This window comes from Ovis aries, chromosome 7 (assembly GCF_016772045.2).
Source record: "Ovis aries strain OAR_USU_Benz2616 breed Rambouillet chromosome 7, ARS-UI_Ramb_v3.0, whole genome shotgun sequence".
Lineage (NCBI taxonomy): Eukaryota > Metazoa > Chordata > Mammalia > Artiodactyla > Bovidae > Ovis > Ovis aries.
In genome coordinates this window covers 71503527-71527747 of record NC_056060.1, presented here as the reverse complement: position 1 = coordinate 71527747, position 24221 = coordinate 71503527, and the positions used below count along the sequence as shown (strand labels likewise).

The 24221-nt window shown below is 42.8% G+C and overlaps 1 protein-coding gene across 2 annotated transcripts in view; it reads right to left on the bottom strand.

Annotated features, from left to right (window-relative positions):
* Positions 1-23961, bottom strand: part of PRKCH (protein kinase C eta) — a 362213-nt gene extending 338252 nt beyond the window's left edge. For both annotated transcript variants that reach the window (XM_027971917.3, XM_027971916.3), the window contains exon 1: positions 23178-23961. In XM_027971917.3, coding sequence (XP_027827718.2) covers positions 23178-23540 — 363 coding nt within the window. In that variant the 5' untranslated portion in view covers positions 23541-23961. The remainder of the gene's footprint in view (positions 1-23177) is intronic.
* Positions 23962-24221: the final 260 nt, after the last annotated feature.

Below are 24221 nucleotides of genomic sequence, written 5' to 3'. Positions count from 1 at the left end.
CGAAAAACCGTCACATGAAGCAGGAGCCTGGGTAAAGCAACTCGAGCCCGGCCTCAGTCACTCCACTGGGAGCTCGAGGCAGTCACTGGAACTTGAAAAATGAAAGGAAAACTTAAGTCCCAGATGATCTCTAAGATCCATCTATTGAAGGCGCTAGCAATCTGGATCTGGCGAAAACAGAAGGTCACATAACCAGCCATGGGAGGCGATTTTAGAGTGACACCCAAGAAAAGATCAGCAGGGCCAGCACGCTCATCAGAGCAGACCAGCAGGTGACCAGCCCACCTTTCTTATCCTCAAGCAAACCTGTGGATTACAGGCCCTGGTGGTGTTCCAGCTGTACTTGCAGCTGTTGTCTGCCCTGGGGCTGGCTCTGCCGACTGAAAAGAACAAGTCTGGTCACACAGCAGCCACCCAACACTCTCCATGGGCTCTTCTCATAGGGAAGTTACTTTCAAACATCAAATACTTTGTTTAAGTGCTGCGTGCTAAGTCGCTTCAGTCACGCCCGACTCTTTGTGACCCCATGGACTGTAGGCCTCCCAGCTCCTCTGTCCATGAGATTCTCCAGGCAAGAATACTGCATTGGATTGTCATGCCCTCTTCCAGGAGATCTTCCCAATGCAGAGATCAAACCCGTGTCTCTTACATCTCCTATAGTGGCAGGTGGTTTTTTTTTTTTTTTTTTTTTTTTTTTACCACTAGCACCATGTGGGATGCCCATACTTCATTCAACAAATCACCAAAAAAAGAAAGAAAAAAAAAAAGGATGAAATTGGGACTTCCCTGGGGGTACAGTGGATAGGAATCTGCCTGCCAGTGCAGGGGACATAGATCCAATCCCTGGTCCAGGAAGATGCTACAGAGCAGCACATGCTGCAGAGCAACTAAGCCCACAGGCCACAACTACTGAAGCCTGTACGCTCTAGGGCTGGCAAGCCACAACTACTGAGCCTGCGAATTGCAACTACTGAATCCGGTGTGCTGAGAGCCTGTGCTCCGCAACAAGTGAAGCCACTGTAATGAGAAACCCATGCAGCACAACTAGTGAGTAGGCCCCACTTGCTGCAACTAGAGAATGTCTGCACACAGTAACAAAGACCCAGCACAGCCGACAGTAAATAGATTTTTAAAGAAAGGATGAAATCGGTCACTCATCCCAGCTTGCAGTGTGCTACACCTGCCACACGGCAGCTTACTCTCCTGGGAACCCCTGGCACACAATAGACCCGTCGGCCTGCCTCCGTGTGCGTCACAAGACACTTCTGCCCTGTGATGGCTGAGAAGTGCCAGGCACTGTCTCACTTGACTCCTGACCCACTTCCCACTGGCCCAGGGGAGTTATGTCTTTCATTTATTTCCTTTTCTTCTTCCACCTCCAGTGTCTTTAAGCTGCAAGCCTGGCAGCGGAAGTGGATGACGTCAGAATTCTCAGAGCTGGGGGAACTTTCAGAGATCTGCCGGTTCCATCAGCAGCCTAAACCAAGGCTACACCTCTTTCTCAAGCCCATAAGAAGTCGTGTCCTTCAAATGAGAACCTTCATGGTGTTTCAGAGGTAAATGGGCATCATTTCAGGATGACGAGGGAAGATTACTAAAGGCAAAACGTCACCATCCAAAAGAGCCACCATTAACAAAATATAGGCCTGGTGTAGCATGAAGGGGATGTGATTCTGGGGGTAGAAGGCTCACACTTAAGACTGTCAGAATCCTGGAACTAACAAAGCCGAGAGGTAAGGCTGTGCTTTCCACAGAAGATAGAACCTGGAAAAAACCTATTCTAAATAACCCAGACCAACTGCCTTGTGCCATATATAATTCCACTCATCTCACCCTAATAAGTTATAAATGACACTTTTTAAAACATCTTCAGACTCAATAAGACTAATGTTTACACTTTTACAGTGTGTTATGTGTTGTTACACAATGAGTATTATTCAAAATATCACTTGGTTACCAAAAAAAAAAAAAAAGGCCAGGTCTTACTACTGCACATTAGATAAACGTTTTACGTTTAAGACAAATGTCTAAAGAAACCTGTCTCTCTGCCTTTGTATTGTCTATTCCTGGTTCATAGCTCCAGAATGAATGAAAAGTTAAGACCTCTTCCTTATACAGCCTAGTTCTTGCGTAGTTTTAAAAGAGAAATCAACCAGTCTGAACAGATGAGTCTTCTTGATCTAACCTAGTGTCTTATTTTTCAATGAGCTGGTCACTATTTCTCTAAGGAGCCACTCTTTTGGAAGATCTCTCACTTGAGTCATAGTCATTTGAGATTCATTAATTTCCTAACAAGAGTTACAGTGACCCTTTCTCCAGGCAGTACACCAGCCTCCCAGCCATTCCTTTGACTTATTAATCCAAATAACTACTTGATTACAGGGGTAACTGGTCTGCCATAAATACAAATCAGGCATAACATGAAGTCCAGTTAATAGCCAACTATTCCCAGCCCCCGGAAGCACTCAGAAAAAAAGGAAAGCAAATGATTCAATTAGAACAATTACCTGCTGATCCACTGAGACACTGAAAGGGTCAAAACTGCATTTGCCAGAGATAAGTCTTAACTTGGCTTACTTAACGGTAATGTCTTTGGCTGTCTTAACAGAGATGCTACACAGTTCTTGGACCTTACCAGCAATTTGCACAGGGTGTTGTCTAATGTTAGTTGCTAGAGACATAGACTAAATGGACTTTCTGGATGCTGATCTTCAATGGATCATTTACGACATCTAATAATCAGTTCCTACGTCGTAATCAGTAAACCCGGTTTTAAGACTCCACGGTGGACCAGAACACGACTGGAAAATTTGCAGTGAGAGACGGAAAGATCTGTGGCATTTTCAGTGAGGGCTAAAACACCTCCGCCCTGCGGGTTCTGCCATACAGCCACAACAATGACACTGGCGAAGGGCAGAGTTCCTGTGGAAACACTTACGGTGCGATTCTTCTGGTGGAAAAAACAAAGGCCTCAAGCCAAGTAGTAGGCAGTGACCGAGCCCAGTGGAACCAGGGGTCTAACGCAGATAGTTCCGAGCCCAAACCAAGATAATCATTAACTTCACATAAATGGAGATAAAAATCTGTAATTAACTGGAGGACACACAGCCCACAGATATGACATAGTCTGGTATTTTGAGATTTTCGAGCAGCCGCCCTTTGAGTAACTCATAACCCAGGGCATATCTCCCAGGCTTTTCTGCAGTTGGGAGAAGACAAACCACCAGCATCTATATTTACAGGAGTTTGAGTGATCATGTTATATGCTAATAAATGAGTTAGCTCCACCTCCACCACCCTCTGCTTGAGTCTAATTACTAGTGTAGCCTTTAAAAGGGCACTCCCTTCAGCTGCAGGAATCTGGAACTCCTGTCCAGAACAGAGCTGGACATCTAGCCTACACACTGCCCCTCCCAGGAGCCAGTCCGGTTACATGGCACAGGCAGGCCACTCTGCTCAGGATGCCATAGGCCCACCCCACATAAGCCTCAACCATTACACTGACTTGGGGTAAGGAAGAGAACCCTTTCTTACCCCTCCCCTCAAGACACCCAATTCAACCATTTATTCAGCACCTACCAAAACCAGCCACTGGGAATCAGCAGGGTTAGGATAGTCCCTTGCCCTCATGAAGCAAGTTCCTGCCAATGGCCTGAACCAGACATGGTTTGCCTTTATTAATTTTTTTTTAATTTTTAAAATGAATTTAGCCTTTAAACATTTTTTTTTTTCAATTAAAAAAAATTTTTTGGAGTACGGTAGATTGACAATGTTGTGCTGGTTTCAGGTACATGGCAAAATGACTGTTACCTATGGGGCTTCCCTGGGGGCTCAGCGGTAAAGAACCCGCCTGCCAATGCAGGAGATGCAAGTTCAATCCCTCAGCTGGGAAGATTCCCCTGGAGGAGGGCATGGCAACCCACTCCAGTATTCTTGCCTGAAAATCCCATGGGCAGAGGAGCCTGGAGGACTACAGTACATAGTGTTGCAAAAGAGTCGGACACAACCTATCTACTGAGCATGGCATGGATTTTTATCTGTATATTCTTTTTCAGATCAGATCTTTTCCCCATATAGGTTATTACAAAATATTGAATATAGTTCCCTGTGCTACACAGGAAGTCCACATTATCTATTTCATATATACATATATATACAGTTTGCTTTTAACAGGCACTGAGGTGTGAGCCCTGTATAAAATGACCCACATGGGTAAAATTCTAGGGAAAAATATACAAATCCCAAGGGAGATATGGGACAGGAGGTTGTGCCAGCATAAGCCTGATGAATACTGCCTTTCTTATGAAGACTGAACTTGGGTGTATCCTCCTCCACGACGTCCTCCCTGAAGCAGGTTTACAATCCCCTGCGTCCTGCACTCATTTCTGTTCCACAGCTCCCCGATGATGAAACAATGGGCTCGTGCCGTCTGCCTCACTACAAGGTGAACTCCTTGAACTGTGCACCCCTAGCTAGCACCTGATGCACCTCCGGCTGAAGCAGGTGCCCTGGGAATGCTGAGTGTGTTGGTATGTTTCTCTTCATGCCCTGGCCTGTTTGTGGGTGTGTGTATGGTTACATAGAAAGTGACACATTTTTGCTACGTGACCTCCTTCACCCCTGTCTCCTCCAGTGTTATGTAACAAGTCCTCTATCCAAACTACAAAGGAATACCTGCTCTCCTCTCCCAATATGTACTGAAAACGAAGACAATTAGTCATGAATAGAAGCAAGAAAACCTAATTAGCTCATCTGTACTTAGATCATGAACTGGGAGACAAGGAGAGATGCAAGAAGGAATGGGGGAGGGAGACAAGGGCCAGACTCCTAGGAATCTTCCCAAGGGGCCTGGACTTTATAGGCGATGGGAAGCCTTTAAAAGACAGCTAGCAGGAGAGAGGTTAAGGTTGGGTTCTAGACAGCTCATCTGGGCAGCTCTAGGAGGACAGATTTGAGGGAGTAGGTTCGTGGTGACCAATTCCAAGGCTACTGAAACAATTTATCTATGTGATAGGGTCTGAACAAGTATGGTGCTGATGGAAAAGAGAAGCTGACTCAAGAATGTACAGCAAGCCAATCCAGAAGGACTTGGCAGTTGATGAAAATGGGAAAGAGGTGAAGAGAAAGAGAAAACTCCACAAGGGAGCCCAGGTGCCCAAATGATGATGAGATGAATTCTGACAGGGAAAATGCACGGAAGAGCTTCTCCTGCTAAGTTGCTTCAGTCCTGTCCGACCCCACAGACGGCAGCCCACCAGGCTCCCCCATCCCTGGGATTCTCCAGGCAAGAACACTGGAGTGGTTTGCCATTTCCTTCTCTAATGCATGAAAGTGAAAAGTGAAAGTGAAGTCGCTCAGTCGTGTTCAACTCTTAGCGACCCTATGGACTGCAGCCTACCAAGCTCCTCCATCCATGGGATTTTCCAGGCAAGGATACTGGAGTGGGGTGCCATTGCCTTCTCTGGCGTGGAAGAGCAGGCAGGGATAAAGATGGGGTATTTAGTTGTGGGCAGTGTTGACTTCAAGACACCTGAAGGATGCCCAAGTAGCTCTGTCCAGCAAGCATATTAGACATGAGACCTTAGGCCTGTTCTTGAACCTTCTAAGCCACAGTTTCCTTGGGTAGGAAATGCAGGAACCATGGAACTGCTTATCCCTCAAGACTGTTGCAAAAGCCTGAAGGAGACAGAGAATAAAGCTCTTTGCCCTAAGCCTGCCCCAGTCCAAGAAGCACTAATCAAGTTCAGGGACAAAGATTGGAGACAGAGGTTTAGAAATTCTTGGCCTACATGCAATACAATTAAGGCCATGAGAGCAGATGAGACTATCTGGAGTAAGGAAGACAACAATATAAGGATAAAACCCCAGGAAACACCAATATTAAAGGAGATTAAAGGATGAGGAAAGAGATACAACAGGAAAATTGTACAAAAAAAATTGTAAAATTGATACAAAAAATAATTCCCAGAAGGTGCTGGAGAAACACTGAAGCACGAAGGCAAAGAGAAGGAAGAAGCAGAAGTAAGTGACATGATTACATGGTCATCCCCAGGCTTTGCAGGAGTGGTATTCACACAGTGATGTAGGCAGAAGGCAGTCTGCACTGGGAAGAAAGCATGGGCTGGAGAGGACAGACGCAGTCAGCTCTTTGGGAAGATGGCTGAGATGAGAAGGGGAGACACTGAGCCTCACCTCAAAAGGGAAACAATCAAGGCCAAGACAGGCCTGGGTCATTTATTCTGCGGGGTTTGGGGAACTTGAGTGCTTAGAGATCTGGGTCATTTCTAAAGGAAAGGTGTTGGGAGGAAGGGAGAGGATGAAGGTACAGGAAGTGAAATACCTGACCCAGACAGACACAGAGGGGACCCAAACAGAGCAGGCGTAGGACTGGGCCTCATCTCAAAACTGCCTGCAGGATATGCCACAGGTGGGAGCAGGAAGTTCACACCTGTGCGCTTCAGTTTTCTTGGAACATCAGGGCCCTTGACTACAGAGAAGACTCTGGGTGTTAGGAAGTACACTTAAATTCTGAGTATAACCAGGACTCTAATCTGAGCTCTTCCCACTAATGACTCAAGCAAAAAACAAGTAAGGAAGCAAGGGTCTTGTGAAGAGAAAGGGGAGAGGGAGTTGGGGATGGTGCTTGGCGATACTTCATTATTTTTCTTCTAATTCTCTCAGTCAGCTTCTTCCTTTTCACGTAAGCTTCAATGAAGCAAAACTGTCAGCAGGTAATTTGACTTCAAAATACTAATAGAAATGACATTCATGGAAAGTCTCCTTTGATATTTTGACAGGAACAATTTTTCAGAATCATTATTTTTCCTGTTTTAAAATCAAAATTCTACATCCACAAGCCCAAAAGGACCAAGTTATAGCAGAAGGGATTGACAATGAGCATCAGAAATTCCACTCAGAGAAGAAAATACACACTGGACTCCTAATTAGGCAACTTCACAGGCCACTTATTTATCTTTCCAGAAACGGGATATGTTTTTAAAAAATAAGCTTACATGGCAACTATTCTTTCAAGGTCACAGTTAAACCATTATCCAGTTTATGCCCCTCACTGGTCTCCTTTTCTTACCAAAGGCAGGCTGCTGTTAATAGAGTCCTGACATCTGGTATACCAGAAGATGGTTTGAGTCAGTTTTTCCTACCTTGAAAACCACCTCTTATCACTTAAGCACAAGTTAATATTTTATTTGGGGAGCCTAGGGTTCGGTTTAGTCTTTCCACACACCTTTGGAAAGTGAAAGTGAAAGTGAAGTCGCTCAGTCGCTTCCGACTCTTTGCAACCCCATGGACTGTAGCCTATCAGGCTCCTCCGTCCATGGGATTTTCCAGGCAAGAGTGCTGGAGTGGGTTGCCATTCCTTCTCCAGGGGATCTTCCCAACCCAGGAATCAAACCCGAGTCTCCCGCATTGTAGGCAGACGCTTTACCATCTGAGCCACCAGGGAAGCCACACACCTTTTACATGTATTTAAATAATCAAGGAATAAAAATCACACTGGCATATTCACTGTCCCTAAACTACTCCTAAGGCTGCTCTTAAACTCACACAAAGTATTAATGTCTGTATCTGAAATAGGAATATTTTTAAAGAGATGATCTCTTAGCAAAAGTGGATGACAGTGTTTGAATTCTGAGGCCAACTCAAGACATGAGAACAAGGAGGGGCTTCTTCAGTCTACAAGTTTCCTTTACCAGGGACCAGGGGGCCCCTGAAGGTCACCGGTACTCACACAGATATATCTGGATGCTCACACAGATAGCGGTACAACTGGGCGGAAAGCAGGTCAGCGGCCAACATCAGGCCAACACCCACGAACACATTCTCACTCGCCCCCAGACATCTGCAACAGCAGCGCCCCAGCAAATCAATACAACCACAACCCAGGTACAGGATGTGCATGACAAGCAGGCGAGGGGGCCCAGCAGGGAGACTCAGAAACAACGTCTTCTCCGGGAAGCTTAAGAGCCAACCAAGACTTCTGAGCAGCCAGAACCAAGGCTGCACTGAACATCACTATGAATGCTGTTGGGCCTTACTATGGAGCAGATGAAACTTCTGGTCTGAAAGAGTAAACATTTTTGTATCAGAACACATCTAACTTAAAATCACCCATGAAAGACCTAGGACCCCAAACGAGTGTTGATTTAACTGATAAAGCTGTAGATAATTGATATGGGGAAAATGGTCATATTTTCTGTAAACCAAATCACCCTTGTTGGCATCCTTGACTCACCTGGAAATCCACAAGGTCAAATGATGCACTTTTATAAAATTGTTTCCTCCTTAAAAGCATGAAAGAATAATTCACATCCAATGCATTATATCTTCAAACTTAAGTCAAGGAAACATCTTTTAATGCCTATTCAAAGAGGCTATTTACCATCTTTTCTCAGCGATAAACATTCTCATTTCAGCTTTTGAATGGCAGCTTCATTGGATTTTTGTAACTAAAATATTGCAACTTTACTTCTTTCTGGTTATTGCCCCTAACTCAGAACCTTCTCCCTGTTCAGCATCAGATGCGCTAACCAACAGACTCAAACTCAAGGTTTTCCATAAACTAACTTTAGTCAACATTGGGACTATAGTAATTCTAGCTTCGATTCCCCAGACTCCTTTCAAGATCTTTCAAAATGGACAAATGTGCAGAATTTAACCCAAACCTAGGATAAGGAAACCATCTTCTCTTTCACCAATAACCATGCTATTTATTGATTTACACACCAGAATCCTAAATAAAAAGCAAACGTGCCAAGAAGGTTAGACTCAAAAACCCTTTCTAAAATTCTGACCTCTAAATTCCTTAAAATTAAAAACTCCAAAATGCTGTGTAAATAAACATTTTACTGCTTTGAAAGCTAAGTTCAGAAAAGGCTGGGATCATGACTTCATATTTAAGTACTGGTAGAGTGGTGGTAATTGTGACTTTGAGTTTTCTACAATGGTATATGTCATGCACTGTACTAGTTTACCTAAGTCTTCACTATATTGTCACACAACCCTATGAGATAGGTACTAAGTTACAAGGAGAAAGCTGGGGCTAGGAGAGGTTAAGCAACCTCGTTGCTGCTGCTGCTGCTAAATCACTTCAGTCGTGTCCGACTCTGTGCAACCCCAAAGACATCAGCCCACCAGGCTCCCCCGTCCCTGGGGTTCTCCAGGCAAGTGACCTCGTTAATGAGAGGCAAAATGAATAGTTGAACCCAATCTGGCTGACACTCAACCATCACACTGCGATGCACTGCTAATTATGGTCGTTGTCCAATAAATATTCCTCAAAGCCTGTATTTGCGTGCTGTGACTCTGTCATTGTAGATTCTGCATTCTGATTTATATGGCTTAGGCTAATGCTAATGTGTCTTTTTACATTCAACAGAGACCAGATAGATATTGAAGGGATGGTCAGAAATATTCCGGAGATCTAGCAGATGCCAAAATAGACATGATCCAAAATTATTCAAAAATAGACAAAATTATCCAGAGTTAATTCCCCAAATTATACTCAATCAGGTAAATGGGCTTTGCAGAAGTCAGCAAGAATCAACTACCCACTTATAATTTTTGAGGTTTTACTTCCTTCATGATTACTGGCACTATGGTTATTAATTCTCCACACATTTATAGTTTTCTAAAAGAGTAAGACACCTGGAACCCTATCAATTATATCACTGCAGTACAATTATCTAAGTATTAAAACATTCCATTAATACTTATGACTCCATAGAAAATAAATATATCATTTAAAAAATTCAAGAACCTGGAATAAACTTTGATGTCTTTGTTTCCTTTCCTCTATTCTTTTTTTTTTTTTTTTTTTTGGAACCTATGGCACTGAAACAGGTCTCAAGCAGGCAGATGCCTTAGTGTCATTTGAGGGGTGCCCACAAGACTATCAGGTAGGTCAGCAATCAAGACTCCGCCTGCCAATGCAGGAGACGCCAGCTCAATCCCTGGGTCAAGAAGATCTCCTGGAGTAGGAAACCACAACCCACTCTAGTATTCTTGCCTGGAAAATTCCATGGACAGAGGAGACTTGCAGGCTACAGCCCAGGGGGCTGCAAAGAGTCAGACATGAGTGAGTTTGCACGCACACACACAAAAACTACAACCTCCCCCATTCCTCAGGAAGCGCCTACATCACTGCCTTCATTGTCTAAAGTGAAACCATCCGAATGCCTTTCCTTGGCCAATATGATTAATTTCAGAAGGTCCTTGTCAAAATATTAATTTCCTTGGGAGATTAAAAGCAGCCAAAGCTACCATTTCTTGAGGACCTATTTTGTGCTGAGCATGGTTTACGTATTAAATCAAATCTTTACACCAGCCTTCTGTGGTAGCTAACTTGAACACCGTTTTCCAGGAGAGAGAATAGAGCTGAAGGGACAGGCTCACTGCGGCAGAGCTGGGATAATACACTGCACCTGCTAACAGCAAGTCTATGCCCTTTCTCATACCTTCTCTGTTCCTCCACATGTCAAACCTGTCGCCACCTTTGGGCCTTTTCCTGAGCTGTTCCCTTTGCCCAGATGCTTTCCATAACCTTCACATGGCTGGATGCTTCTTGCCACTTGGGTCTCAGCCAACATGTGTGCACCCTATGAGTCCTCTGACACTCTAAGTAAAGCAGTCACCTTGTCACACTCCATCACACCACCTTGTTTTAATTCTCTACTTAGCACCTAACCACCATGGGCTATTCTTGTAATTACCTGTTTGCCTGCTTATTGAGAGGGTAAAAGGCCTGTGAGAGCCGAGATTCTGAATGTTGTGTTCTCTATCCCATCTATAACACCTAGAACAGAGCGGGGTACCCAGCAGGTGCTCAATATAGATCAATGAATGACTGAATGGCTTTCCTGCTGCCTCCTCCACACATTAGGATGGTGTCAGGAAAGAATCAAGTCCAGAGAGCGAGATTCAAGCTTTACCTCTGACTAGCTAGGGGGTTGCACTCTGGGCAATCTCCATTCAGCTCAATTTCTAGGATCATCAGGCTATTTTCCAAGGCGTTGGCAAGGTGAGCTATAACTCAGGAACAGATAATCTTTTTGGGCTGGTGGCTCAGATGGTAAAGAATCTGTCTGCAGTGTGGGAGACATGGGTTTGATCCCTGAGTCAGGAAGATCCCCTGGAGAAGGGAATGGCTACCCACTCCAGTATCCTGGCCTGGAGAATTCCATGGACAGGGGAGCCTGGCAGGCTACAGTCCACGGGGTTGCAAACAGTCAGACACAACTGAGTGACTTTCACTTTCAAGACGGACCCAGGCCACTGGAGACCTGACATCACAGGACAAGAGGAGCAGGCAAGAACCACTGATCCCATCGTTTTATCTTGGATTAGCACAGTGGTTCACCATAAGGCCCAGTACAGTTCAAGAAGAGGGTAAATATTTTAAGTATACTGATAAATCCTATCTCTTTTTACAGAGGGTTATCTTAACAGAAGACATCAAGCCAAGGTCATTCAAAATGTCCCAGTTTTTTATTTTTTTAACTTTCCATCTATTGCAAACCTAAAAGAAACCGTTCAACAGTAGAGACTTCTGAAAATACCTAAATGACACAACCAAATAGGTCCTAAAATGGGTCATAATCTAGTATATTTCACCGGGAACCAGAAGTGAGAACACATTTTAAGTACATACCCTAGGAATTAGAAATTAATAACAACCTCATTTTTGATACCTTTTAACACCTGAAGCCGGTATCCACAGTTGGGCTTCTGGGGACCACGAAACTGATGACACTGTTCCCAGCACACTGTCAATATGCACACACGTGCGTTTTTCTAGAAACAGGGTCCATAGCTTTTATCATCACTAGAACGATCCAGGGTTCAAACATGGTTTCCAAAGCACTGCGTCTATTAAAAACCCATTCTGAACTCTTCCGTACTGTGATAAATCAAGAGTAATATATACTAAAGCACTTAAGAGATGAACAGCTCACAAATTAATAAATGCATTTTGTTTAGGAACTGCTGCTAATACAGCTTTTGTGCGCTCTTCCAAAAATAATTTCAGAGCCTAGAACAAATCAGTATCAGCAGAACAATCTCCAGAAGATGTTTCAGAAGGGAGCAGAAATTGCATTGTCTAATGGAACAACGATCAGAGCCACATAACGCAGATACTGGAAGAGGCCACAGAGCACAGGTTGCCCAGCCCCTGCCACCACAGACAAGAACACTGAAGCCCAGGGCGAGGACAGAGACACATCGAATGTAAGTGTACATCAAATGGAAGATGCAGAAATAGCGCCAAGTAAGTGCAAGAAATATATCTGACTTGCAAAGAAAAATTCAGCTTTGTGGTTCTGGTTTAAGCACTTGGAGAGCAAGCTCTACATTGAGAACATGCTCACACTGGCCCCATATGACTTATTTCATTAAGGTAATTATGAGGGGCTCATGGTGACCCTGGTTCTATCCTCTGGCAAATTTTTTTTTTTTAACCATAGAGCAAACTAAACACTTTTGGTTACCTTTTAAGCATTTCTCCCCCTGTAAGGTCAAAGTTGTGTCAGGGTTGAACTTACGTAAAAATCAAAGGAACTTTCCAGAAGACGGCACATAATTAAAGCACTGTTGGTATAGTCGTTCTATTAAAATGTCCTAGCTGCTTTGACAATCACTGCTCTAATGTATTGGTGCTACAGAAATACACTAATAATCTTGATAAATCTCCCTATATAGGGCCATGATTCTCAACAAAAATTTCCCAACTCATAAAATTCTCCAATATAGCACATAAACACTACAATAGCCAATACCATTGGGCCCATTCTGCCATCTAATTAAAATGTCTATTGTACAAGTGATTTATAGGACTTGTCATCAAGCAGGGTGGATATATAGACTGGTGGCTACAGACACCTCATGACAACAAAGCATTAATTACCATGCTAGTGAGAATGGCTTCTAGCAAAAGCTCAAAGGGTGTGATTCTCAGTCTCTCTCTGATGCAAGAAAACAGGGACATAACTTACCAGTCCCATAGAATGGGGAGCCCATTAGTGTAAATCAGGAGATACAACTGCACGACTTAAAATGAGAACCCACTATAATTCCTTAAGGTTGATTCTAAGCCAAGGAAATAACACCAACATCACTACCAATGCTAAAAGTCATTTAGACATGAGTTAAATCCTCTCCAAGCCTGAGCAATTTAGATTTGGACCAATTTAATTCTTAGGAGTTACTAACTTTGATAAGACATAAGTCATTTTGACTGCTTAAAACCAAACCAATTACTCCAAAAGCAAAGAAATGATGTAATTGCCTAACATATGGAGGCAGCAGCTTTAGAGATGGAAGGGTCCCTAGAGAGACTCTAGTGCAATCCCCTCCTGCTAGAAACCAGGGAGCTGAGAGCCTATTACACAGAGGCTTGCCTGAGGTCACAGCTGACAGATGGCAAAGCCAAACCTTGACCCCAGCTCTCCTGACTCTCATAGCACAGTACTTAGATATTGCTGTAAGTTGTACAATGAAATACAAAGAGTTTCTTTTTTAATTGGGTAGTTAATACCAAACTAATTTGCAGTTAAAGTTAACTTCCCATATATTTACTAATAAGCCAGCTTCCACTAAAATTTTAGGAAGCATATTAATAGGTAAATAAATATTTAAATAAGCAAATATGTAATTTAATATATTTAATAAATGACTACATATCTAAATAGATTTGAATAAGTATATCTTCATATCTATGTAGATGTTAGTGTATAAGTGTGTGTATGATGTTAGTATATAAGTGTGTGTCTGTCATATATCACATGAGCTAAGGAAACAATAATGCTCTAGCTAGAGCTTTGGTTCCCACATTCTGAAAACAAAACACTTGAGCTATCATGGAGTCAAAAACTCAAAAACCTCCCAGGATCAAGCAGCTAAAGGAGACTGAGTATCAGGGAGTGGTGAGGTCTACAGCAAACCCCACAGAGTGAAATGTCTTCAGTGAAGTGAAACGAGGTCACTCAGTCGTGTCCAACTCTTTGCGACCCCATGGACTGCAGCCTACCAGGCTCCTCTGTCCATGGAATTTTCCAGGCAAGAATACTGAAGTGGGTTGCCATTTCTTCAGAGTCAATGTTAAAAACATCTCTGCCAAATGAGTACATCTGCAGGGCGTCCATGGTCCTAAGAGCTGTCAGGCTTTTTGTTACTGTTCCAAACAAGATGACCTTTCTGCTTCAACATCTATGATTCTTTTCTGATCTGCACAAAACTTGGGATGTTTGATGGTTCAAAGAAAGGTGTTACTGTTTCTTTCTTGGGGAGTTAAATGTTCTTTCAGGTTATCTGTTCACAGACATTGAAATTTAGTTCCCTCCAAACTTTCAGACAGAGAAGGCTATGGCAACCCACTCCAGTACTCTTGCCTGGAAAATCCCATGGATGGAGGAGCCTGGTAGGCTGCAGTTCATGGGGTCGCTAAGAGTCGGACATGACTGAGTGACTTCACTTTCACTTTTCACTTTCATGCATTGGAGAAGGAAATGGCAACCCATTCCAGTGTTCTTGCCTGGAGAATCCCAGGGACGGGGGAGCCTGGTGGGCTGTCGTCTATGGGGTTGCACAGAGTCGGACACGACTGAAGCGACTTAGCAGCAGCAGCAGCAAACTTTCAGAAGATGGAAAGCTTTCTAGGGATCAGGAATATTTACATTTCAAAAAGATCTATGATGTCTCTCTGGGAAAACATTATCAAGTTAGAAGTTCCTTTTCTTCTTTTGAGAGATGGTTTTTCCAAATCCTTTAACTGAAGTAGACCTGTGGCCATGCAATCTATGCTGAAGGCTTAAAAATTAGCTGTTTTTCCTCCAGGAAAATGTTTCTGGTCTCCCCAAAGTGGGCACTCACCAGCGTCATAGTCCTTACTTCTGTCCTGTCATTTCCTAGTTGTTTTCCCCAGTCACCGCTTCTCCACTCTCTCTCCCCCATGGAATTATGAGGTCTATGAAGAAAAGGGCCATGTCTGTCTTGCCCACTGGTCTCCCCAGGGCAGAGCACCATGTTGGGTATGCTCAATGGTGGAGGAAGGCTCAATGGTGGAGGAAGGCTCAATGGTGGAGGGAGGCTCATTCAGGGCTTGGCATTTCATAGAGAAACATGTAATAGTTTGTCAGTAGCTACCCTAGGGTAGAGGGGATGAACCTCAGTCAACAGCCCACACTTTTAAACCCTGAACTCCTCTGATCAATATCATATACTTCCATAGGAGCCCAATCAATTCATACATCTGTCCCTTCGGGAGAGAGGGGAAGGGGACAGTAGAGATCTTAGGATGCTGAGGGAACACTAAGGAGGAGGAGAGCCAACCCGAGACCTGGCACGTCAGGGAAAGTTTCCTGGGTCAAGTGATATCTACAGTGAGACATGAAGCACAAGCAGGAATTAGCATGATGGCTCTTGAGGAACGGAAAGCTGATCATTGTGGCTGGAGCACGAAAGTGTGGGCTGGGGAGAGGTGAGCCATAAGGCTGAAGAGGAAATCGGAGCCCAGCTCGTGAAGAATATTCTATACCATTGTAAATAGTTGTGCTTTACCTAAGGGCAGTGGGGAACCACCGAAAGGTTTTAAGTAAAGGAATGATTATCAGCTTGGCAATTGAGAAAGATAATTTTGAATACAGCAGTGATGAAAGTGGAAAGAAAGTGATCAGGCACTGAGTTTCAGGCCTCATTTTCATTATATTCTAACAAAATGGGGCCAGCAGCCAACATAAATGGAGTACCAGACCTAGCCAACTGTTTTGCAAAATAGAAGACAGACTACAAAGAATCCAAGGCATCTCTCTGATTCTATGTAAATGCTACCTACCTCGTAAAAAATTATTGCATTTTTACTATCACAAACAGTCATCATTCTAAACTCTTGCTAGATACCAAAACTATACTAAGAATTACATAAGATACAATGATTCACTCTGCCCACCAACCTCATTAGCTTTCCACTGTTGAAGTACAACCAAATTTAACATGTCGGGCTCACAAACTATCAGTGAACAAAGTCACATCATATTAACAGGTTTGGTAATCAGTCTTTTAAAATGAGCAAAAGCCAGTAATTTTCCAAATGCAATTTTCAATTTATTACCATATACAAAGGATAAAAATCTTATCCAGTCTTTAAAGCACAAGTTGATGTGCAATTAATTAATTTTTTACATGGAACACTGATCATTGGAATAACTGGTCACTCCTCAATTACTTCCATTTCTTTCTTTTTAAAAAGATGAATGTTTAAGTAAAAATCTTTCCAAAGTGCTTACATTCTACTTGCTCCAAAAACACATTCTGACAAATGTTTAGTACCTACTATACACCTGACACTGCCCAAGATGCTGGACTTAGAACAGCGAATAAGAGAGACGGGGGTCCCTGATCTCAAGGTGATAATAGCCCAAAAGAGAAGGGTATAATAAAACAGATTAACAATGATCTGAGAGTGTTGAGTGCATTGAAGGGTAATAGTTAATGAGGTCTGGAAAATGCCTGAACATTTGAACCACAACTTAACCATGATGAGAAACAGCCAGCCCCACTGCAGCAAAATTCTTATCATGAAAGTGAAGACACAATATAAATAATACAATTCACATATACTGGGATAAACCTCCCGATACACGCTAAAATGTTTTCCTCCTAAACACTCCGGCCCAATCGACTTCAAAGAAAAACAACCGTGAGAATAAAAAGCTACAAAATACAACAGAGAATGAACCACCAGATAATGAATCTGTAAGATTCAATCTGATGCTCTAAATCCATGTACCTGGATCCACAAATAAAGGGCAAAGATAATCAGTGATTGCCCAGTGGTAACCTGGCTGCTTCCTCTGACAAGACTACCAGGCAGGTACCCTGAGTGAGAAGTTGAGAGAACGCAGCCCTCCCAGTGCTGGAGGGAACAGAATGTCTTCAGGAGGGCTGAACCAGGAAAACAGCTTGGGATCCTGCCAAGCAGGTCCTTCCTTCCTGAGGGGATGCCAAGGTCTTTCCATGACGCAGCCTCCAGCTCCTCTTGCCTCCTCCCATGTCCCCATGCTCTGCAGCAAGTATATTAGGTGCTGGTCCCCGTGTGGAAAGTGAGCGAAGAACGAGCAAACAAGAAGGAAATAAGGTTTTAATTTGGACAAATTTTCGGGTATCACAAGTCCAAGAAATTATACAAAATAAACCAGTTCAAGAAGGAACAGAAAAAAAGCTGACTGATAATTTAGAAAATGAGACTGTCCTAAAAGTCAGAAACTATATTGAATGACTTTGTTTGTTTGTTTTTTTAATGCTCCTACTCTGATTTTTTTTTTTTTTCCACTAAAGAGACAATGTAGTTTTCAAGAGTCAGCCTTGGCTCAAATCTAATTCAGGCATTTTACTTATTTAACATCTTATTTGGAAAAATAAGGATAATAAATCCTCATTGTTTTTTCCCTACAGCTTTATTGGGTATACTTGTCCACATACTTAACAGCGAACTATCTGAAGTGCTTAGACATAAGTATATAACTGGGAAACCATCACCACAATCAAAATAATGAATATGTTCTTTTCCCTCAAAAGTTTCCTTATGCCTTCTTTGTAATCCATCCCTCCATCACTTTCATTCCCCTGGTCCCAGGCAACCACAGCTCTGCTTCCTATCACTGCAAATTACATTTTTCTATAATTTTGCATAAATGAAAACATCCAGTATGTATTCTCTTTGTCTGGCTTCTTTCAGTACATAAAGTACGTATTTTGAGATTCATCCATTTGGTTGCACGTATCAATAGTTCATTACTCTTTATTACTGGGTAGTATTCCACTGTATAGATATATAATTTGCTTAAATATTCACCTGTTGACTGACATTTTCCAGTTTGGGGGCTATATAACAAATAAAGCAGCTAAAAATATTTATGTATAAATGGTTTCATTTAAGAGTAGCTAGGTCCCATAGTAAGTACATTCCTAACACTAAGAAAGTATCAAAAGTGTTTTCCAACGTGATTATCGTTTTATATCCCTCACAGTAGTATATGACAGCTCCAGTTGCTCTACTTGCTCACTCACATGGTATGATCAGTCTCTTTAATTTTAGACTTTCCCATGGGTTTTGGTCTTAATTTACTTTTCCTTAACTAATCTTTTACTGTGCTATTTTCCATGAAGGGTGCCTATTCAAATCTTTGTCCCATTTTTAATTTGAACACATTTCTCATTGCGTCCCATTTTTAAACTATTTTTCTCATTGTCATTTTATCTATTCCTGTTAAAAGTCCCCTGTCTGATGTACATGTTACAAATAATTTCTCCTAGTGGATTATGTCTTTTTTTTAAGAATCTTCTGAAAAGTAACAGTTAATTTAAATAGTCTGATTTGATTTCTTTATAGTACTTGCTTTTTGGGTCCTATTTGAAAAAATACTTGTGGTGACCAAGGTCACTAAGATTTTCGTGTTTTCTTATAAAAATTTTACAGCTAAAACCCTACTTTTAGGTCTATGATCCATTTTCAGTTAACTTTTGTGTATAATGTAAGATTAAAGTCAATGCACAAGTTTCTGCATATAGCTATTCAATTATTCAAGCAGCACTTGTTGAGAAAATTATCATTTCCACAATGGAACTGCCTTGACATCTTTGTCAAAAGAAAGTCTACTGATCATATATGTCTGAATCTATTTCTAGACTCTCTTCTATTCCACTGATCTCTCTCTCTTTAATACCACATTACCTTGATTACAGTAGTGTTGTAAGTCTTGAAATCAGATACTTTAAGTCCTCCAACTCATCCTTTTTCCAAATTTAAGTCTGGGTCCTTCACATGTTCATATAAACTTTAGAATCAGTTTGTTAATTTTTACAACAAAGCCTGATGATATTTTGACTAGAAATGCATTAAATATATTGAACAATTTGGGAAAATTTTAGGTCTTAAGAAGATTGAATCTTCCCACTTATGAACACAGTATTTCTCTCCATTTATTTAGATCTTTAACTTATTTCAGCAATGGTTTCTCATTTTCAGTGGCCAAGTCCCGAATGTTTTATTAGATTTATCCAATTTCATATTTTGATGCTCTTTTAAATGGTATTTTTCTATTTCAGTTTTTAGTTGTCCACTGAGAGTTTGAAGAAACAAGTAACTTGTGGATTGGTTTGGATCCTGCAACGTAGCTAAACCTAGCCTGTTGGTTCTAGTAACCCTTTTGTAGGTGTCTTAGATTTTTCTATAGATACTTTAACTTCTTCCTTCATGTACTTTATTAATCGCCTGTTGCACTCTCTGCAACCTCCACTACACTGTTGAACAGAAGTGGTAAGGGTAGCTATCCTTGCCACTCTTGATCTTAGGGGAATATCATTCAGTTTTTCACCATCAACATGTTATTTGTAGGTTTTTCACAGCTGTCCTTCATCTGGTTGAAAAGTACCCTTCTATTACTAATTTGTTGAAAGTTTTTATCATGAATGGATATTGAATTTTGTCAAATTCTTTATCTATTGACCTGATCATATGAATTTTTTTCTGTTATTAAACTATTCTGTTAATTTGAAGAGTTGCACTGATTGATTTTAAATGTTTAATCAGCCATGAACCTTGCAGTCCTGGTTATAACCCCATTTGATCATTTGTTATATTGCTGGGTGTGATTTCCTAAAATTTAAGATTTTTTAATATCTACACTCAGAAGGGGCATTGGTCTTTAGTTCTATTATTTATTTGCAAAGCATCCATCAAGTTTTAGTATAAAGGTAACGTTGGCCTCATGAAACGTGCCAGGATGTGTTTCCTTTTCTTCTGTTTTCTAGAACAGTCTGTATAATCGTCAATGTTTCTTCCTTAAATGTATGATAGAACTTACCAGTTAAGCCACCTGGGACCTCAAGGTGGAAGGTTTTCTAACTGTACTGTGGAAGGTTTTCTAACTACAAATTCAATTGCCTTAATGGACATAAAGCTAGTTGTTTGAATGAATTTTGGTCATCTGTATCTTTCAAGGAATTTATTCATCTCATCTAAATTGCGGAATTTACTGGCATAAAGTTATTCATAATATTCTCTTATTTTTTTAATGTCTATAGGATCTATAGTGATGTTTTCTCATTTCTAACATTGGCAATTTGTGTCATCTTTTTTCTTGATCATTCTGGCTTGAGATTTATCCATTTTATTGTGTGTGTGTGTTTTTCCAGAGAACCAATGTTTTTGTTTCATTGCTTTTTCTCTACTGTTTCTGCTTTCTACTTCACTGATTTCTGCTATCTTTACATTTCCTTCTTTCTGCTTACCTAGGATTTGACTGGTTCTTACTTTCCTAGTTTTAGGCAGAAACTCAGGTCTTTGAAATCTTTTCTAATTGAAGAGTTTAACACTGAATTTCCATTTAAGAACTTCTTTAGCTGTCATATTATATCTCACTACCTCCTTGGATATAATGCAAATTAAATGAAATAAATGTAGTTAGGAAAGAAGTGGTTGATTGCCTAATCCACAGCAGGCACTGTGGCTGGTACTAGGAATGTGTGCGTGTGTGCTAAGTCACTTCAGTCGTGTGCGACCCTAGAGACTGTAGCCCATGAGGCTCCCCTATCCAGTGGGATTCTCCAGGCGAGAATACTGGAATGGGTTGCTGCGTCCTCCTCGGTACTAGGAATATAACTGCACAAAATAGATCTCTTTCTCTCATCAAGCTTAGAAGGTAATATCAATGAAACTGGTACAAAATCAATGTCAAAGACGATCTTCTTAATACTTAGAAATTATGCTAAGCAAAAAAGCGTTAACAACTTTGTTTTATTCTAATAATAAAGGTATCTTGTTTTTGTCTCTTCTCCTGATCTAGGGATAATTAAACTGCTAGTTTATTTTCATTGTTTAGCAGTCTGTAATTTCAGTTGCAAAAAATAAATTTATCGTGGAGTAAATTATTCCATTTATAGCTTTCTGAATAAACTATGCATTTCAATTTAATATGCTAAGGACAAATAAGTAATTCTGTAATTCTAAATTTCAAAACCACTTTAGACCTATAGAGGATCATTTAAAAAACAAGCATTCCATATATTTCCAAATATTTTAACAAAATTATTTTAACAAAAAAATTTTTAAAAAGGAAACTCACGGCCTATTTTATCTACCCTATCATCACAATTTCAAAATACCAAGAATTTTAAAAACTCTGCCTCCTCACTGAATGAGTGTCTGACAAATCACCAATGTCAAGGTCATTTAAATGCCGATATATCCTACCAAACACTTGTATTTTTCAGAACACCACTACCGGGTTACATTAAACACCTAAATATAATTAATTCAGACAAATAAGATATGTAAATTTAATTTACATTTAAATCTACAGCCAGTGGGACAATAGGCAGATCTAAATAGGCACCCCACCTTTTCAAGTAACCTGAATCTTCCTATGCTTATGCTTCTTCCAGCCCTTACCTTGTGGTCTTCATTTAGACTACAGGTTCTCAAACTTGACTGCACATTGGGATCACCTGGAGAACCGACAAATACTGATGCTGGTGTCCACAGCCAGAGAGTCTCGTCTAGAGTCTTTAAAAGTAGGGGGTTTTTTAAAGTCCCTCAGGTGATTCAAATGTGCGGATTATGGGTAAAGAAAACCAGTCTAGGATCTCTCTTGGAAAACATGCTTCTAATGACCATCGGTCAGCCTGCACCATTATATTTCAGAACCCGGTTCTTTAGAGCTTTGCCCAATCTAACTCCTAACTGGATACTAATTTAATAATTCCATTTAGATTCCTAGACTGAGCTCTACTTCCTATTCAGAAATTCACAAAATAAAATGTCAATCTCTCTTTTGGCCATTCCTCTCCAGCCCACTTCTAAATTCCACAAAGTAAATTCAGCTGAAGAGAAATTAACTCGATATAATTTGATGTTACAGTTAAACAGTCGTTATGGTTTTTTCTCCTATTTAAGAGACTACTCCACAAGCTAGCTGTAATTTTACAAAATATATGATAAAAGTATCAATTCCTCAAAATGTAAAATAAATATCTAAATGAGTCTTTCTTACTGTCCATCTGATTCCCCCACTTGTTAATTTCAAACAGGGTTTTCAAAACTGATTCACATTCTGGCCTCAAAACTGACATCCTCCAGAATTTAAATCATTAAACTCCTAAGAGTCTTCAAAGGACTTATTCGGCCAGACCAGACCACTTCATTCTAATTATCATTTCATCACGTACATGTGGGAAGGATAACACCTGCATCACAAAGGCAGTATGAAGATTAGGAAGCAAATGCATTTTAGCACTGTGTAGAGTCTCTAGACATTTTAATTTATTTGCAGCAGACATTTTGCCTCATGGGAACTATGTGAAAAGCACAGGCAAGTAGGAAGTTGCGGGCAACTACTTGTCAATACACAGAAATTCAAGCAGGTGAGGTGAGAAACCAGGGGTGGTTCACAAACTGCTGAGGAGCCCTGGAAACTCTCAAGACCAGTAACAGCAGAAACACTAACTGCAGGAATCAGACCTCTTGGGCTGAAACTGAACTGAAGTTGCCTGCAAACACATCATGTAAATCTCATCTCCTTGAAAAACTGCTTAACAAAACTTTGCCAACTGCAGACCCAGGCACCCCGATCCCTGCCAGTGCAGGTTATTTACCTCCGGGATGTAATGGATGTGCATGCTGAAACACGTGTGCACGTCTGAGCGGCTGAACCAACACGTATCCATAAACATTATGAATAATACCTGCGAGAATGCATGCCTTTCGCTTAAGAAACGCTTAAAGAGCTTTATCCAAAGCAAGTCACTTTACTAACACACCTTCCTTGCCTTTCCTGTATCACCCGCGTGCAGAGAGCTGGGGCGCCTTACTCAAAGTCTGGGAGGAGGGGGTGATCGCCCCTTCCCCCGACTTCCCGTTAGCCCAAGCTGCCATCCCCAAGAGGAACCGTACCCAGGATGGCTTCTTAGAGGCACAACTATGCCCTCGCACACCCACCGCGGTCGCATCACCAGTGCCACGGGCCACCTGGACGTGGACCAAAAGTGGAGGGAATTCCCTGAGCCGCGGAGCCTGGGAAGATGGGAAAGCGGGTCCCAGGCAAGTTCTGTAAAATGAAAGACGGGAAAGGTGCGGAGTGGACACCAAGGTGAGGGCTCCAGGTACTTACCCAGCCCTCGAAGGTGTCCGAGGTGCCGGCCGTGCGCAGCAGCTCCTGGAATTGCAGGGTGCAGTTGGCCACAAAGTGGTCGTAGCCCAGGGGCGTCTCGTGGAAGACGGCCAGCTCCAGGTGGCCACCGTCGGTGACGTTGGCGCAGAACTCCTCATTGTACGTGGGCTTGTTGGTCTTCTGCTTGGTGCTAGTTTGGCCCACGCGGACCTGGTCCACGCTCACCGTCAGGTAGGGGTCCAGTAGCTGATAGCCCTTCTTGAAGAGCGAGTGGCGCAGGGACCAGCGGGTGGGCTGCAGCCCCACGGCCTCCCCAATCCGGACCCTCAAGTAGCCATTGAACTTCATGGTGCCGGACGACATGCCGACGCCGCTGTCCCGCCCCAGGGACCGCGCGGTCTCGCAGCCGGAGAGCGGGGAGCCCTCGCTCAGGCCAGCCCGCGCGGCGGCCGCTGGAGTGGAGGCAGCTCCCGGGAAAAGCAGCACCCAAGCTCCCCTCGACAGGCCATTCTGCCTCCTCCGCCGGACCCTCCCTCCCCTCCTTCCCTCCCTCCCTCCCTCGCGAGGTGGAAAGGAGGGGAGCCGGGCGCCGAGCCCTCAGCGGGCCGGGGTCGCCCGACCGTCCCTCTCGAGCGCGCGGCGCCTCCCGGGGGCTCGCACGGGACTCGCCCCTTCTTCAGGGCCAGGAAGCGCCTCTCCCGGGAGAGCCGGAGCGACCCGTCCGGTTAGCTCGAGCCTCCAGCGTCTCCTGCCCCCGCCTCCGCCCGCTCCGGCTCGGGCTCCTGCCCCCGCCTCCGCGGGCTCACGCTCTCCCCCACTCGGCGAGCTTCAAACCAGGAAGCAGCTGCCGCCGCATCCCGGGCAGGAGCCTCGAGCCGCTCGGCTCCACGTTCACAGACACCCTGCAAGGGGCTCGCGCGCCGTGCGAAGCCCGGGGGCGTGGCGCGCAGCCGGAGCCCAGCCCTGCGTTCGGGCAGTGGCGGGGCGCACGCAGCCCGGGGAGCCCCGCGCGGGTCGATTCGCACCGCTCCGGGCGCACTCGCT